General features: G+C 39.8%; 1 protein-coding gene across 1 annotated transcript; it reads left to right on the forward strand.

Annotated features, from left to right (window-relative positions):
* The first annotated feature begins 16,102 nt into the window (after positions 1 to 16,102).
* LOC145234077 (uncharacterized) lies at positions 16,103 to 16,866 on the forward strand. The gene is made up of 2 exons (XM_080098857.1): positions 16,103 to 16,470; positions 16,635 to 16,866. The coding sequence occupies exons 1-2, from the start codon at positions 16,153 to 16,155 to the stop codon at positions 16,704 to 16,706; spliced, it is 390 nt and encodes a 129-aa protein (XP_079954983.1). The 5' UTR covers positions 16,103 to 16,152; the 3' UTR covers positions 16,707 to 16,866.
* Positions 16,867 to 17,908: the final 1,042 nt, after the last annotated feature.

Raw genomic sequence — 17,908 nt, forward strand, 5'->3', positions numbered from 1 at the left:
GCATAGAGATATAGTTTAGGCAAAATAATTGATAATTTTCGTGTTGATTTTCCAATGATAAATGTTTTTGTACTGGAAGCACTGCCAGGAAGTCTTTTTGAGTTGATTGTGTTCCTTTAAAAAAGTTAAGTTCTTTAGTTCGGCTATTGTGAAGGATTTGCTACATTTTTCTTGACACAAAGGCTTAAACAGTCCAAATTTTTAATATTGCATTTGATTGTAAACATTTCCACATTGCCTGTTAAAAACGTTTTAACCAAAATTCCTGTTGCTTCGGCAATTGTTTGTTCTGCATTTGATGTTGTAAAATTTAGACATTCAACAAAAATTAGACAGCCATTAACTTTACAGCCACAAGGCCCTTTTTTATTGTCACTATTCAAAATTAAAACGGTATATTTCTTGTTGTTGATTCCTGTATGACGTATTTGGACTAAAAGGTATTTTATACCATTTTTTTCCTTTGCACTTTTTAAATAAATGATAACTGGAAAAAACCACATGCAGTCACCATGAACACGATTTACCTCTCAAATTGATGACTTTAAGCTGGAAACATAGTTGTAATATTTATATTTGACTGTGATGTAATAAGCTCCTCATAGATCATTGAAACGCGTAACAACTGAATCTGTACAGGCAAAAAAAATCATGGCTGTTGTAGTAAAAATGTATCGGGTTTAACATTTCATATTTGATGATACACACAGTGGCGTAGGAGCATATGCTGCCAGCCATGTCTTTCGTTGAAAATGCCGCCCTAAGTAGACTGCAGCAAATTTTAAAATAGTTTTACGTTCAAGCAATCTTTTCAATAAAAATAATTACAAATAAAGTGTCGCGTCTCAGAAGTTCTATACTGCTCGAGAAAGAAGCCTCACTGTCTCAACGTTAAGGCCAAAAATAAAAGACAAAAAATGGAGAACAAATGTATTAGGCAAATAAAAGATCAATAGCCGCTTTAAAATTGAACTTTTCGAGCTTTCGCCGTAGCAAAATTAGCGATAATATCTTCGAAATCAAGTTTTTGAACGTAGTCTCTTTTTATAGAAAGAATCGATAGAGCTGATAGCCGGTCATCATTCATGGTAAAACGTAAATACGACTTTATCATTTTGAGCTTTGAGAAACTCCTCTCACAGTTCGCAATTGAAACACCAATGGTAAGTGCAGCGAGCTACTAAGCAACTTACGCTCGTGGGCTCCGCTCTGTATTTTGTTCACTCTGTGCCTTAAGGGTTATTTGTATTCCTGCGCAGTTTAATTACATTCCTTAGTTCCGCTTAAAGTCTCTCGTTTTCGTGTTGCTTTCCTCAGTTGTAGTTTTCGCGTTTACTTGACATTTTGTGTTAACTTCTATTTTGCATTACAGGACTTATAGTGTCGATCTTTGTTGCTTAAAGCTAATAAACTGTATTACGTTTATGTAGCCAATTACTGCAATTTAAGCAACAAAAGATATCCGATGGGCAAGCTGCTTTTACGCCCGAACACTTTGACGATAGAACCTGAAGCTCCAAATGCTGACACTTTACGCATTGGCTTCGCACTGTTACAGATTACATTGACCATCTCTCTGAAGGCGAAAACACCGTTAAAACTGTCTATCACCTGATGCTTTTTCTTATGTAGAAGATGCCGATTCTTTTGAAGATATCGTCGTGGCACTAAAGCGAATATACGTAAAAAAGAAGAACAACGTATTTGCTAGATATCTACTTGTGAGTCGCATTCAAAATTCCGACGAATCCATATCTGAATATCTACGCGAACTGAAAACTCTTGCCAAAGATTGCACCTTTACTTCTGTGACTGCTGTCAATACAAAGACGACTTAACGCGAGATGCCTTCATTAATGGTCTTTCTTCTTCCTCGATTAGGCAGCGTCTTTTAGAAATTGAAGATTTAAACCTACTTAAAGCCGCCGAAATCGCTGAAAATCTTGCCAAATCACAGCAACAATCTCTCTTGATGGGTAAAAATTCATTAGTTGCTTCAGCACCCTCGGAAAGCGCCGGCGGCAGTACCGAAGACGCCGCTAGTTCATCTGCTCAGTTGTACCACGATGTGCCTCTGGCCACTGCTCGACGTACAAATCGACCCCGGGCAAAGTCTTGTTATTTCTGCGGTGGTGCAATGCATAGTAGCCGATCTGCTTGCCCGGCTCTTGAAGCTGTGTGTAATAACTGCGGGAAAAGAGGACATTTCTCCCAGGTTTGTCGCAGCAGCCCCTCTTCTAATCAAAGCAGCTCTCGTTTCCGTCCCACCTCAGCTGTGTGTTTCTCTCCACGACGCTATATTCCAAACGCTTTCAAAGCTCACTCTCGCTGGGGCTCCCCTAAGTCTGGGACCCGCTCTCGTAGACGGCTCGTTGGAGTCTAATCCAGTAAAAGTCTTAATTGATTCTGGTGCCTCCGGTAACTTTATTAGCAAACAGGTAGCCCAGTCACTTCACTTACAGACATCCGGCCCTCATACGCCCATTACTATGGCTTCTTCTTGTTTATCTATTGCCACCTCTGGCTCTACATCGGCTACCATCTCTTTACTTGGCCGTTCGTATTCGCTGACTTTCGGTATTTTGAAAGACCTTTGTGCTGATGTCATTCTTGGGCAAGATTTTCTCCAGAGACATCAAGAAGTGACTTTTTCTATGGGAGGCGCCGAACCTCCGCTTCGCATCGCGTCTCTGGGCGTTTCTTTGTTGGACTTACCCGCTGCAACGCTCAAGCCTCCTCGACTTTTCGAATTTTTGTTGCTGGTTGTACACCTATTGCCGCTCGGTCTCGCCGATACAGCATAGAAGACTTGCGCTTTATCAATGCGGAAATAAAACGGCTTCTGAAGTCTGATATCATTGAACCTGCCCGTTCTCCTTGGAGAGCGCCGGTGTTAGTCGTTTCACGAGGTCACACAAGAAACGACTCGTCGTTGACTATTCTGTCACGGTCAATAGATATACTCAGTTAGATGCCTATCCTCTACCTAAGATTGAGGAAATTGTAAATTTAATTGCTCAAGATCGATTCTACAGCTGTCTTGATCTCCGTTCTGCTTACCATCAAGTTACATTGCTGGAAAACGGACGCCCGTATACCGCATTTGAAGCGTGTGGTAGACTTTATCAATACAAACGGCTTCCTTTTGGCGTGACGAATGGCGTGGCTGCCTTCCAACGCGCCATTGATGATTTTATTCAAGACAATAAGTTGCATAAGGTATACGCGTACCTTGATGACATCACCGTTACTGGCGCTACGTTAGAGGAACACGATCTCAACCTTCGTCGTCTTCTTGAAGCTGCTCGCAAAAATAACATTACTATACATCAAGAAAAGTCCAGAATTAGAACAACTACTTTGGACTTTCTTGGGCATCGTATTTCCTTTAATGAAATTCGACCTGACCCAAATCGTTTTTGAGTATTTTATAGAACCATTCTTTGGAAACACTTCTTCGCTCAAGCTTAGTGCTATCTCCAACTTTAATTATTCTGCTGCTGGAAGCAAATGGGCCTTCCTTGTTTTGATACTTTTCTGGTCCTGCTTTGACTAGCTCAACTCTCAAATAGTGATCTATAACTTCAGGCCAAGTGGCCACATTATTGGGCAAGTTGTTGACTACTGCAACTGCTTCGTCGTTATTTTTACCTTCGTCCCCATATATAACTGGCAATGCATAATTGATTTCATTGGTATTACTTTTGATAGACCTTGTTTCTGCTGATAAGCTGATCTTTCCAGTATCTCTCTGGAGCTCATCGTTATTGTCTGGGTTTTCACTTGAATCGTTTTCTTGTAATGTTAAAGAAACATTTGAACCAGAAGAGGTTAAAAATTTTAGCATAGCTCCCTCGTGCTTTTTTAATTCTGTTTCCCTTGCTTTCTTCTTTTAAAAAAAAACTCCACTCTCTTTGACACGTTTCATTTTCGAGTCTAAATTAACACCTGTATAAATTGAAACACAACCTGTCATTTAAACGTTCAATAAAGGGGACACTTCTGTCTAAAAACCGATTTCGATATACAGTCACTCATTAACCTTGAACAAAAGTTGTAGAATTCAAGCACTGTGCCAATTCTACCCTTCAGTCTCTTGACTGGCAGAATAAGAGCGGTCAGGTTCACATGCACTTTATTGAAATGAAGAGTAATTCAAAACGATTTTCGACCACCTAAACCCAATAGAATAAAGAACGTCATAACTACAAAATAGTCCAAACAATCGTACTTACAGCACATAAAAGTATGCTCCGTAACACAAGTTAATATGCTCACAACTAACTCAGATGCCACTGTGACACTTACTGGACTGAATGTGTAGAAACGAAGAGACTGTAAAAAGTGAGACACACACAAGGTTAGCAGTTGTGATGTAACAATGTATGGTGTGATGGTTGCAACGGCGGGAAAGGTTTTTGTTGTAGGTGATTGTCCGTTACACAAGCCATAGCATGCATTAATCCCCACATATTATATATTGTTGGAAAGGGTATGAAATTTGGCATCACATTCATCAACTTGATGAAAAGCAAATCAAGAAAAAAATTTTGCACTTACAAAACATCTAAAAACTATATTGGTGAAGCACATACCAACTTGAATTTTTTTTTAATTCACACTATCCATTTATCTAAATATTAATGAGAGCTTTTTTTCTTAAAAAAAAAAAAAATTAAAGTTACGTACCAACAGATGCTAAAAATTTTCCAAACTTTTGTCAATAAAATTTTTACCAAATACATGTTCAGAATCCTGATAAAATTTCCTTTTTTATAAGAACAAAAAAGTTTTTAAAAAAAATAATTATTTTTATCCAGAAGTTTCCCCGTCATTTTGCAGCCTGCCGACCCTGGCGCAGAGCCAGAACCGCCAAGTGGCTGCTGCGCCACTGGGTACACAATCCCTGACGAATTTGTCTCAGTTGCGTTAACTTTTGTTTGCGATTCAAACACTTATTACGGAATGAATTTGGGATTTTCAAAAGTCACACGGGCGGCGACACGAGAAAACGTTACTCTAAACCAGGGGTCCGCAAGTAGTGGGTAGCGACCTTCCAGTCTGGGTCGCAAAATATTTTAAATTTTCTATGAATATAAGCATCGCATCTATAGTATTAATGAACTTCAACTTTTTTAATCTCCTAACTATTATTACATTGTTACATATGACTACGTAACTGTTACATCTATGTAACAAATTTTTGAATCATTCTATTTGAACAAGGGGGATAGATGACTGCTTAGGATTATTTAATAAAGCCATTTTGCTCAATTAAATTTGTGAACTGTACATCTGAATTCTGAAATAATGGGGAGATCAACCAATGTGACACAAATGGAAAAACTGAATCAAGCACTTGAAGAGTTCAAACAAAGACAAGATAAGTTGGAAGAACAAATCGAGCTAGTAAATGCTGTTAAAATCCCAGAAACTGTTTCCACAGCTGGACTCTCATCTGAAGGAATGATGAAAGAAGCTGGTGAGTTGAGGGCCACGCTTTCCAAACTTGAGACGGAGATCCGTACCTTCGATGAAAGGATGAAGAGCTGTGAGCAGGACTTGGATGACCTTGAGCAGTATGGCAGAAGAAACTGCCTGATTCTTCATGGTGCTGATAAAGTGCCCAAGGGAAGTCATTCTGACCTGGTTAACTTTCTTTTGCCTATTTTAAATGTAAAGTTACAGCCCTGTGTTCCAGTAACACAACAGGACATTGACATTGCTCATGTCCTTCCAGCAAAGAAAGGCACTCCTGTAATAATAAAATTTGTTCGAAGGTCTGTTCGGAATGATCTTTTCTTTAGGAAAAGAAACCTGGCTCGAAGTGGACTTGTTCTGACAGAATCCCTCACAAGAAAGCGTCTCCAACTGCTTCGACAAGTACAAGAGAGGATTGGAATGAGAAACACATGGACAAACAATGGAATCATCCATGCAATGGCCCATGGCCAAACAAAGGTGATCCGTACAATAGAAGATCTTAATTGCCTTAACTAGATCATCACACTTATTTTTGCATGAAAAATGTAGCACACTGTGTCCTACTGTACCAGATGTAATTCATTATAGCAACAACCTATATGAGCATGGCTTACCCTATGCCGGTCAGAGATCTACCTAAAAGCCGAAAAGGGGGCACAACTAGTAGGACGAATTCCATCCATACTACCAATTTTTTAAATACTGAATTATACTCTTGTTTCCCATTTAATTCACTCACGGACCAGGAGTTCGATTACCAACATAAAGGCACAAAAGAACCAAATATACTCCCAGATTACCTCTCCACTGATATTAATGATGATTGTGATTCTGAAAGTAATACTTCAGATAATGAGTTGACTGATCCTAGCTGCTATGTTTATTCAAACCAATTACCAGTGTCAAGTTGTCATGCTTCTTCCAGTTTTTCAGCACTCTGCATTAACGCGCGGTCAATAGTTAACCCAAATAACTTCTGTAAACTCGAGGGATTAATACATAATATGAATATTAAACCTACTATTATTTGTGTCAATGAAACATGGGTTAGGAATAATCAACCTGGTTTACATTGCAACCTGCCAAACTACACTTTTATCTCAAATAGCAGATGTAAAGCAACTGGTGGGGGTGTTGGTTTATTTATTAAATCTGGCATAAAACACTCTTTATGTAAAGACCTGACAACAATGAACGAAAAAGTTTTTGAATCTATTTTTGTGGATATAGATTTGGGCACTGAAACCATAACATGTGGAACTATCTATAGATCACCAGGGCAGAACCTAAACACAAACGATGAATTTCTAAGAGTTTTAAAAGATACCCTTTTGACTATTAATAACAAAAAGAATCATTCATACATTCTTGGTGATTTTAATTACAACCTCTTGGATATTAGCAATAATCAAATTGACAACTTTACCAATATTCTATTTGATAACTCTTTCATTTCATTAGTCAACAAACCAACAAGAATCACAGATACAAGTGAAACATGCCTTGACCACATTTGGACTAATGACCTTAAAAATCAAACCCAATCCTTCATAATTTTGGACTGTATATCTGATCATCTTCCTGTTTTTGTAAGTGTTAATGTAAAAAATAAAGTTGACAACCAAACCTCATTAATACAGTTTTCAGAAAAAAACCTTGCTAAATTTTCTCATCTGATGGGCCAAGCTGACACCTCAAGCATTCTCTGTGAGAATGAACCAAATAAGGCTTTTAAACTGTTCAGTAATTTATTTGGTACAATCTTCAATGAATGTTTCCCAATTATTAACAAACAAAGTCAAGCAATACATAATGAATGGTATGATTCAGATCTTTCTAAACTGCTTTATGCTAAACAGAAAGCGTACAAAAAATACCTAAACAAAAAAAACACAGGAACGAAAAGAGAAATACAACTATGTAAGAAATATTTATAATCGCAAATTATCTCAGAAAAAGAAACAACACTACCAGGCTATATTTGGCAAAGTAAAACACAATATGCGAAGCACATGGTCCATAATAAACAAACTTTTGGGTCGATCGCGTCAATCTTCTTCAGGTCATATACTTGTTGATGATAATCCCACCAATGATCCATCCAAAATATCAGATCTTCAATTGCAATTTTTTTTTCAACAATTGCAAAAAATCTGGCAGATAATCTAGAAACGCCAAAAAAATCATTTACTACTGTCTTGGATCCCCCACAAGCTAATTCAATGTTTCTGTTTCCGACCTGCCCTGGTGAAATAGTAAACATAATCAAAGCAATGAAACCAAAATTGAGCTGTGGTTTTGATGGAATTCCTATTAGGGTTATTAAAGCATTTCCAGAAAACATTGTGACCATCCTCTCACATATTTTCAATAGATCGCTAAGTACGGGTATTTTTTTGGATGATTTCAAAATCTCAAAAGTAGTTCCTATTTTCAAAAATGGAAATCGCAAACTTGCAACAAACTACCGGCCGATAAGCTTGCTTTCGAACCTGTCAAAAATACTTGAGAAGCTCGTGTTTACTCGCATAAACTCGTTCCTCTCATCCACCAACTTCTTCACTAAATATCAGTTTGGTTTTCGTAGAAATCACTTGACCAGTCATGTCACTACAAACTGTATAGCGAACGTCACGGAAAACCTAAACAATAAACTTACTACTATGGGAATTTTTCTAGATTTAAAAAAAGCTTTCGATACAATCAAATCATAAAATTTTACTACAGAAACTATCACATTTCGGAATACGCGGTATTCCCAACAAATGGTTCGAAAGCTATCTTACCGGTCGTTCACAGAAGGTCCTATGCAATGATGCTATTTCAAACAACCAATGTCCTATCTCACTCCGAGTACCCCAAGGTTCTCAATTGGGTCCTTCGTTATTTATTATTTATATTAACGACTTTACAAATTGCTTACAATTCGGATCGCCACTGATGTTTGCTGACGACACTACTATTTTACTACCTGCTAAGTCAAAAAACGAATTGCAATGCACAGCGAATAAGGAAATGATAAACATCACTGATTGGCTGTTAGCAAACAAACTGACATTAAACGTATCGAAAACAAAAACTATTCTATTTCAACAACAAAACCACAGCTATCAATCGATACAGGTCAAAATTAAATGTCCTGAAACAGGTACAATCCATAAAATTCCTGGGTACAATTCTTGATGAAAGGCTTTCCTGGAAGAAGCATATTAACAAACTGGTTTTGTCATGTAAACGAAACCTTGCCATTGTTTGCAAGATAAGACCTTACCTCAGAAACCCTACTAAGCCTTTATCATGCATTGATAATCTCCCATATAAGATACTGTATTGTTAACTGGCACCACGGTCAAACGAGGCTAATTGCAAAACTACAGAGAATATGTCACAAATTCTTAAAATGTGTTTTCAACATTAAACACAATAACAATCTACAAGAAGTTATGTCCCGACATAATATTCTATCTATCAAGGAGCTTTTTGAGTTAGAAATTGCAATTTTTATGTATAAATGTGACAATAACATGTTGCCAGAAATTTTTAAAGATGTTCTAAACATAAACTACAAACGCGTGCCAGGTCTTTTTTGTTCAACCCTTTTATCGAACAACCCAAAATCAACAATCAATAAAATATATTGGTCCCAAAATATGGAATAGCATTCCTGAGGAAATAAGAAACGCACCAAACGCAAGATTTTTTGCAAACTCCTACACCGCACATTTGCTACAAAGCTCAACACTTTTTTTAGATACCTTCTACACTGATGCATGCATGACAAATCAGTTTTTGTTCACATTCACCACCTTTTATAATCGGCCCTTTGGACAACCCTTGTCTCTACTACAGATCCAGCTAACTAGCATGCGTTTTTAGTTACTGACTGTATAGTGCCATCAGCCACATGTGGACTTAGGTCTACTATTATTTTATCACTACAATTACTTTATCACTACTAACATAATTTTTGTAATAGCGTTACCACGGTTGATGTACCACTTGACCACTATTTTTCTCTGCTACGACTTTATACTCTGTATTTTTTTAATAATACACCTATAGCCTACACTATAAAAGTTTGGTTTGTCACGAACACCTGTTTTAGTATGTGTGTGCATGTAACTAACAAAATCACTTGCGTTGTGTGATTGTTGTCTGGTAATTGCTCGAGCAGTTGACTTGCTGCCAATATTTTTACAGACAGCTGTCGAACAACCCGGATGGATTTGATACTGCGACCCACGTCCCCCTTCGATGCCCTCGACCGAATACGTGTTGCTTCTGAAATTCGACTTTTTTTGTTTTCTTTTTCTTTTTACTATTCGTGTACATATTAGAGGAAGTGTTCCTTTACGTTAATCTGTTATCTATTTTTATGTAGTCCAATTCGAACTACGACTAGTTTTAAAGGTTTAGAATTTTTAACAATTAAGTCAAATGTAACGTCACAATGTGTGTTCTGCACCCTTTCTTCCGGCGCTCGAAACTATCCGGCAGGGTTTCTTTTCCTGTCGAACCCCACCCTCTTTCTCTAACACGAGTGGTTAGATTAGGTCCCAACCTGACTGGTTCCACAAACGTTTCACCCCCAGTCTTGATGTCCTAATGCGCCAACCTCACCCTCTGATGTGAGTCCCCGTCACATTACGCCTATAATAACGGTGTAGCTGCAGCGCGTTTCTCACATCTCCACCAACTGTGCCCTCTACTTTGTCGCGCTTTTTAACGTCTCAACGTTGCGCAGCTATCTCCGACAAGGTGAATATTTTAGTGCAATTGTGTTACTACGATTTTTTCACCGAGCGAAATAAACTCAACTCAAACAAAGCAATAATTTAAGCGTACCTGCGCAAGCAGCCATGCTTTTCTGTTGCCATTTTGCAGAATAAATACGTTCGTTTACCTATCTGTTTTAGTTGAGTTTCGCTTGCCTTGCCCCCTAATAAAACACAAATTCTATGAAATAATTACACACCAGCAGTGTGCACAGTCTGCAGCTTATCATTTATTGGCTTGATGCTTAACAATCTTTACCTGTCAACCAAATTGTTATTTGCTAAAGAGCCTTTATATGTTTCAGTAAATCAAACTTTAAACGTAGGGCAGCTCATCTCCGTTGAAATGGTTCAATGTAAATTGAAACAAACACAGTTTATTTTAGGATTGGGTATTTGACCAGTTAAACAAAATCTGGTCAATTGACCCTACGTTTAAAGTTACCAATACTTGACAAATAGATCGAATAACGGTCAAATATGCGCACACTATTTAAGTCCAATTTTGGTAAAAGTAAACCGCAAGTAAGGATATAAAGGTTTAAACTCATGTAAAAAAATTTATGAAATGGAAAATCTTCAGTTAATTTTATGTCACAGCATTTCCCACTGCATCACATCAGTGTGTCTATATTTTTCATGAAATAATTACATGTATCAACTGGATCTCATAATACTCTATCTCAGATTAAAGTCCAACTTTGACTGTGAATTTACTACAAAACTCGCCCATCCATCTTGACGCCACAATCCTATTGTTGTGCTGCTGTCACATTTATTCTTATTCTTGACACACAAGGAATATACAAGCTTGTCATGTACTTATATTGTAGATCCCAATAAACTTACATGGCCTGTAATTAATCCAAAACAATCTATTCAGAGCAATTAGAAGTCAAATATCTACAAACAAATTGGAAAAAATGCCCAAAGTAATACACAATGATATGAGTAAAGTGCCTTCGCCCATGGACAAATTATACTAGATTTTTTTTTCATTTTATTTGCGCTGCAGATTTATTCAAAAACGCAAACATTTTTTAAATGCGCAGAACAATTGTGTCGGTTTGTACAAGAAATATGCGGCCTGATAGCGCTGTTACTGTTTCAATTCTTTCGTTTACAAAGCCTCTTCTTTTTTCGCGATTTTCAGTTAATTTTATGAGAAGTCCTTGATAGACAGGTCGTGGTGGTGCGTTCAAATCTGCTAGTTGCACTACATCTAAAGAGAATGAACGTGAAAACTTGTGTTGAGTAACAAGCGAGTTGGTCCTTCCATTTTGTCGCCAAGTGTATTCCCCGTAGATATTCCTGAAAAATGTGGGCAATGTGCATCGTTTCCACATTCCCAGGTCAGTTTGATCACAGCCTAAAGATGACATTCGCTGCTCCAACCAAGAGGGATGTGGAAAGGTCCATTCGTAGGGGCTAATGGTGATGAAGACATCTGGCAAACCGAACTGCGTTGTACAGTCTATCAGAAACAGTGTTGTCATTGTCAGTATGTTGGGGAGAAGTGTTACTCTTCTAATAAAAAAACAAGTGACAACACAAAATCCATTCAGCCAGCAACGTTCAGCAGCAACACTTCTGATAATAATCATCAAAAAGTATGAAGTCAGACACGATGTAATCATGAATGCAACAACAAATGCAACATCGACCTACATCACTCCGGACTCTGTCGATCATTTTACTGGTCTGCCGAATCAAAGATCTCTGCGGATCCTCAAGTACTTGACCTGTGCCTGGGCAAGTTGTTTTCTAGGTCACCTTGCGAATATATTGTAGCAATCTCCGTCATAGTTTCCGGAGAAAAAACTGGATATGGCAAACACCAATCCACAATGGCGCGTTGTTTGAGCACGATGTTGGATTGTGCTGACTCATGACGCTGTTATATCCATCAACTACTCAACTGGTGTAGCACATTGCAAAAATCGCTTGCTCGTCTAAGCGCGCAGTCATTGGATCCCCTGTTAAAAAGCGGAGCTGAAACCATGCTTCTCTACACAGGCAATCTCAATTAACTGTCGATCAGTAACATCAACGTTTCCGGTTTGAGTCACAATATTTTGGAGAAACACTCGCCTAAATCGTTCCAGATCATGTTTAGCATAGTTGACTTAAATCTTTGGTAGATTTATACGCTCTACATGGGCAAAAAATCGAACATTGGCACATCAGCTAGAAGACGTTTCACTTCGGGCAGGTCACACACATTTTTGGAAAAAATTATAAAACTTTCTTGACCGTGTTCTTCCCATTTCCTCCGCTGTTCAAGACCGATGATAAGTTTGCTTGAAGGTTTGGAAAAATCCGACATATGCGCCACAATAAATTCTAAATCAAAGGCTTCTCGAAGGACGCAAACAGTTGGAAGAACTGCTTGCTCGAAGCGTTGTTGCTTACCACTTGTCATGTGTTTGATTTCATTTCGAATTTGATTTAAGATGGCAACAAGTTTCGGATACCATTGCGCCACTTTCCAAGGCTGCTTGTTCGGTCCTTGAACTTTCACCATCATTGTGGTTGCAGGGCTAAAATATCTAACGATCCATAGATATCGATGGCAAAATCTTCCCCTCTTACCAGATATTTTGTTTCCTCACAATCATGGCCGATTTTCCGAGTTTGCACAAACGTTGTTACAAGCGCTGGGTAAGCTGCGGTCACAAGGTTTCACTTTTGTAACTACGCAATGCTTAATGCGCAACAGAGATTTTGGGTTGGGGAAAAGCTGTTTCATTATCATAGACGCACCATTTGCTGTTTAATCGTCTCCACGATTTGAGAACGGAGTACTATTACCCCGATGCACCTATGAAATCGCTCTGTTCTGATGTGCGCTAAAAAAATCAACGCGTTTATACCACAATACGCCTCACGCTAAAGCTAAACACTTGATTTAACGTCAAACGGAAAGTGGTTGTTGCGTTGCAAATCGTCTACTAGGTCAAAACGACGCGTTAAGTGGCAGACAGAGTGCTTTGTCCAGAATTGCAAGCAGGTCCGAACCAGAAAGTACAAGACCTCAACCTAACTCGCAACTTTGGCACGCAAAGGCGAGCGGAATCTTTTATTACCAGTTATCTAATAAACAAAAGAACTATAGATTTTAGCGAAATCATTAAAATTTCCAATCATCGCTCTTGGCTCTGCTATCTAGCTTATACAACAAAACTGCATAAACGTGACTGCCAGGTAATCAAAATACATTAGTTACTTAAAAGAACTTCAAAGGGACTGAACGCCTTTTTGAAACGAACGGTAACCTTTTAGGTTGCGCAACGTTGCGAATGCAATAAAATCGGCTACTACGCAAGGCATAAAAAATGCCAAGCATTGGCAAGTTACCAATTACATGTACCTTAACAACATGGTTCGATTTTTATCGATCGAATATTTGTGACAAACAATTACGTGTTTGGTAGGATCATAAACAATTTAGCATTGAACATTTTAGTCGGATTTAACATCGTTTAAATGCGAAAACAGTTTAATACATTACATTTAGTGCAGTCAGCACTTATGACTTCAGCGTCCTTGGCGGATAATCATTTTTGTATTGTTAGCGCAATAAACTATTCATTTTAACCCTTGTTACGTCACAATAGACTATTAGATGAGCCAATACAAAACGATGAAGGCGCACGGCTTTGAGATAAGGACTCCTTGTGCTCACGCAGCGGTCAAAAGAACGTTTAGCGTATTTAATTTACGCACATCTTCAAAATGGGAGCCCGGCAAATTTCTGAGGGGGGTGTCAAAACACCAAACACCCCCGTCTAGATCCGCCCATGGGCGCACTGATATAGTGCGTCATGTTATCGACACGGGTGACAACGGCCCTGTAAGACAGCCACCGCATCGCATGCCTCATCACAACAAAGCAAAGGTAGAGGAGATCTTAGCTGAAATGGACAGACAAGGCCTAATCCGACCTTCGAAATCACCGTGGAGCAGCCCGATTGTGTTGGTCCGAAAGAAATCCGGTGAGACTCGTTTTTGCGTTGATTACCGCAAGTTGAATGAGTTAACTAAAAAAAAATAGCTACCCGATTCCCCGGATAGATGACAGTTTAGACCAAATGTCAAACGCCGCCCATTTTTCAACTTTGGATCTAAAATCCCGGGAGAAAACGGCTTTCACCAGCCACGTCGGGCTTTTTGAATTTCATGTAATGCCCATGGGCCTGTGCAATTCTGCAGCGATTGTCCTGAACGGAATCGAATGGCAGGGAGCCCTAGCGTACTTGGATGATATCATTGTATACTCGAAAACTTTCGAAGAGCATTTAAAGCGACTGTCGGACGTGCTAACAAGAATCAAATCGGCTGGCCTAACTTTAAAACCTAGCAAGTGCACTCTATTTAAACACGAAGTAGACTTTGATGCGACCCTAACAAAATAAAGGCAGTTGCTAAATGGCCGACTCCCCGCAACGTAAAAGAAATCCGGCAGTTTCTAGGCCTTACTTCCTACTATCGTAAATTTTTTTGCGGTTACGCACATATCGCGGGTCCTCTTCACCGTCTGACGGAAAAGGGATGAAGATTTCAGTGGGATGACCAGTGTCAGGATGCCTTCTCTCAACTAAAACAACACTTGACGACTGCACCAATTCTTCGGTACCCTGACTTTAACATGCCGTTTATACTGGATACGGATGCGTCTGACGCTGCCGTTGGCTGTGTCCTTTCTCAGGAAATCGACGATAAGGAATGCGTGGTCGCCTATGGTAGTCGCACTTTGAGCAGGTCGGAACGTAACTATTCCACCACGAGAAAAGAGCTTTTGGCCGTAATATTTGCGACAAAGCTGTACCGGTGTTACTTACTGGGTCAAAAATTTACCTTACGGACCGACCATTCTTCGTTAAGGTGGCTTTGGAAGTCTAGAGAGTTATACGGGCAGTGCGCCCGCTTGGTAGAGCACCTATCCGCGTATGACTTTGAAATCCATCACAGGTCGGGAAGCAAACATAGGAATGCAGACGCTCTGTCACGCCTTGATGACATAGAAGATTGCAGGGCATGCCCATACAAATTGGCCGAGGGTATCGAAGATACCCAAGTTCACGTCGTTGACTTAAAATGTACGGTAGGATATCAACATGAGGACTTGTTGGAGCGGCAGAAAGATGACCCTGATCTAGCAGTCGTCTTGGAATGGTTGAATAAAGGTATGCGCCCGAAATTCAAAACCGTTAAAAAAGAATCACCAGTACTTCGCCATTATTGGTCTCGCTTTCCCAGCCTCCTACTTAAAGCAGGTGTACTTTGTTGTCTTGGAAACTCTACACTAGGCAGTGATTCTGTAATTGTTTTGCCACAGAGTTTAGTCGATGAAGCAATGTCAAATCTTCATGATAACGTACACGGGGGAGGGCATTTGGGCATAGCTAAGACGCTGGCTAAGACAGCGGAACGCTTTTATTGGTATAAATGGCGCGATTCTGTCGAGACCTTTTGCCGCAACTGCGTCACCTGTCAATACAATAAAAGACCCACGCATCATTTTCAAGCCCAGCTCATGCCCTCAACGGAGGACAGACCCATGCAAAGGATCGAAGTGGACGTTGTCGGACCTCTACCTCTCACCCGGTCGGGTTACCAGTTTATTTTGGTAGCGTGTGACATTTTCACAAAATACGTAAGAGCCTGGCCGATGCGAAATCAAACTGCTAATGAGACCGCCAGTTTGTTATATCGAAATTGGTTCACCGAACATGGGGTACCGGAGACTGTTCATTCCGACCGCGGTTCAAATTTTGAAAGCCATTTGTTCGCAGAATTATTACGCCTAATGGGATGTAAGAAAAGTCGAACGACATCATACCACGCGCCTGGGAACGGTGGGGTCGAACGTAACAATAAGACCATTATCACTATGATCCGAAATTATATACATCAAGATAACCGGCGGTGGGACGAAGCATTACCAGGAGTGGTGGCCGCCTACAACGCGAGTGCCCACGATGCAACGGGAGAAGCTCCGCATACTCTCTTAACCGGACGACCATTGCGATTGCCGGCAGACTTGATGGGGTCTTTGGCGCGTGACACCACACATTCGTATGGAGTGGAGATTGACCAGCTTCCTGATGGTCTACAGCTTGCGGAAGAGGTAGTGAGAGAGAGTCTCACGACGCAACGGAAGCGGATGGAAGACTGGTACAATCAACGACAACAAGGAAGACCCTACTCGGTAGGCGAATTTGTTTTGTTGACAAACCCGGTCGTCCCGATTGGACAAAGTAAAAAACTTCAGTATCCATACAAGGGACCATACAGGATCACCGACATTCGAGGTCCTGTGAATTACGTAATCGAAGACGCGACAGGCAAGAGGCAAACTGTACATTTTAACAGACTAAAGCCAACGACGAGTACATTCCCCTGCCCCACGCAAGAACCTTTAGAACATCCGCAACCGCCACCTGAAATGCCTGCAGTCGTGTATGTTTACAACCCTAAAGTAGTTTCACAGGAAGACACAACCGAGCGGAATCCTCAGGGCAATTCGGATGGGTGCAGAAGGTCGACTCGGGTACGTCGTCGACCAGCGCGATATTCACCGGAAACGATGGTGTAGACCAGTGGTTCCCAAACTTTTTTCTTTTAAGGCGCATTTTAGAAAAAAACAAAAATTATTTGGCGCACTTCGAACATTTGAATAAATTTTTTAGCTGACAAAGGCACTAACTATGAGGTCATAAAGCCGCTATACAGGTCACTTTCATAGCTAAATAGCCTAGTTGAACATCTCAGAGACGTGAAGCATGTTGGCCTAGTGGTCTAAGCACCTGGTACTACTACTCTACTTGATTGATTTTAATTTCAATATTTTTGCGGCACACCTAATGACATCTGGCGGCACACCAGTGTGCCGCGGCGCATAGTTTGGGAACCACTGGTGTAGACTGTTGTCCTACGGGAGTAGGACCTTTTTAAGTCGGGGGGAATGTGGCGAATTTTAATCACGTTCTAATTTTGACGCATCTTTTGAATACTTTACCTTCACTCACGTATTTTCACTTATTCTTTCACGTTACTTTGTTATATTTGTTCGGATTATTACACACCTTCATGCACATAACATTCTTTACAGTTTATTATCCTGTGTTTCACTATTGTTTAGTCTGTATAATCGTTGTTATGTTTCGCCACTCATTTATTCACTTAATTGTTTTGTTTAATCGTTGTTATGTTTCGCCACTCATTCCTTCACCTAATTGTTTTGTTTAATCGTTGTCATGTTTCGCCACTCATTTCTTCACTTAATTGTTTTGCGTATTATTCTCACCACACAGTATCCTCACTAAATGGTTTTTGTTACACATGATGCTTTTCCTGTGTTTTATACGTTCGCCTCATATGTGCCGTTTGCGTGTTCACCCTTGTTGGTTCTGCGATACCCGGATGTGCCTCTTGGAATCACGTGATTTGTTAATCAACGTGATTGGTGTGGTAAAACGTGCTTGAGAAGAAATCATGGTCAGTCTTCCTCTGGGCGCCGTGCGAGTAACACCGTGTTGTTTTATGTCGTGTATTGCTGGCGTTGACTTGTAGTGAAACTTGTCGAATTCGGAGTTGTTTTATGTGAAGGCTTTTCATCGTTGTGTTTAAACAAGGCGCCCATTAGT

Source organism: Phallusia mammillata, chromosome 6 (genome assembly GCF_965637545.1).
Source record: "Phallusia mammillata chromosome 6, kaPhaMamm4.hap1.1, whole genome shotgun sequence".
NCBI lineage: Eukaryota > Metazoa > Chordata > Ascidiacea > Phlebobranchia > Ascidiidae > Phallusia > Phallusia mammillata.

Coding starts and splice junctions, on each gene's coding strand:
- LOC145234077 (XM_080098857.1), top strand. CDS start 16,153: ATGATCCGAAATTATATACATCAAGATAACCGGCGGTGGGACGAAGCA. Junction 16,471..16,634: donor AACAAGGAAGACCCTACTCG/GTAGGCGAATTT, acceptor ACATTTTAACAG/ACTAAAGCCAACGACGAGTA.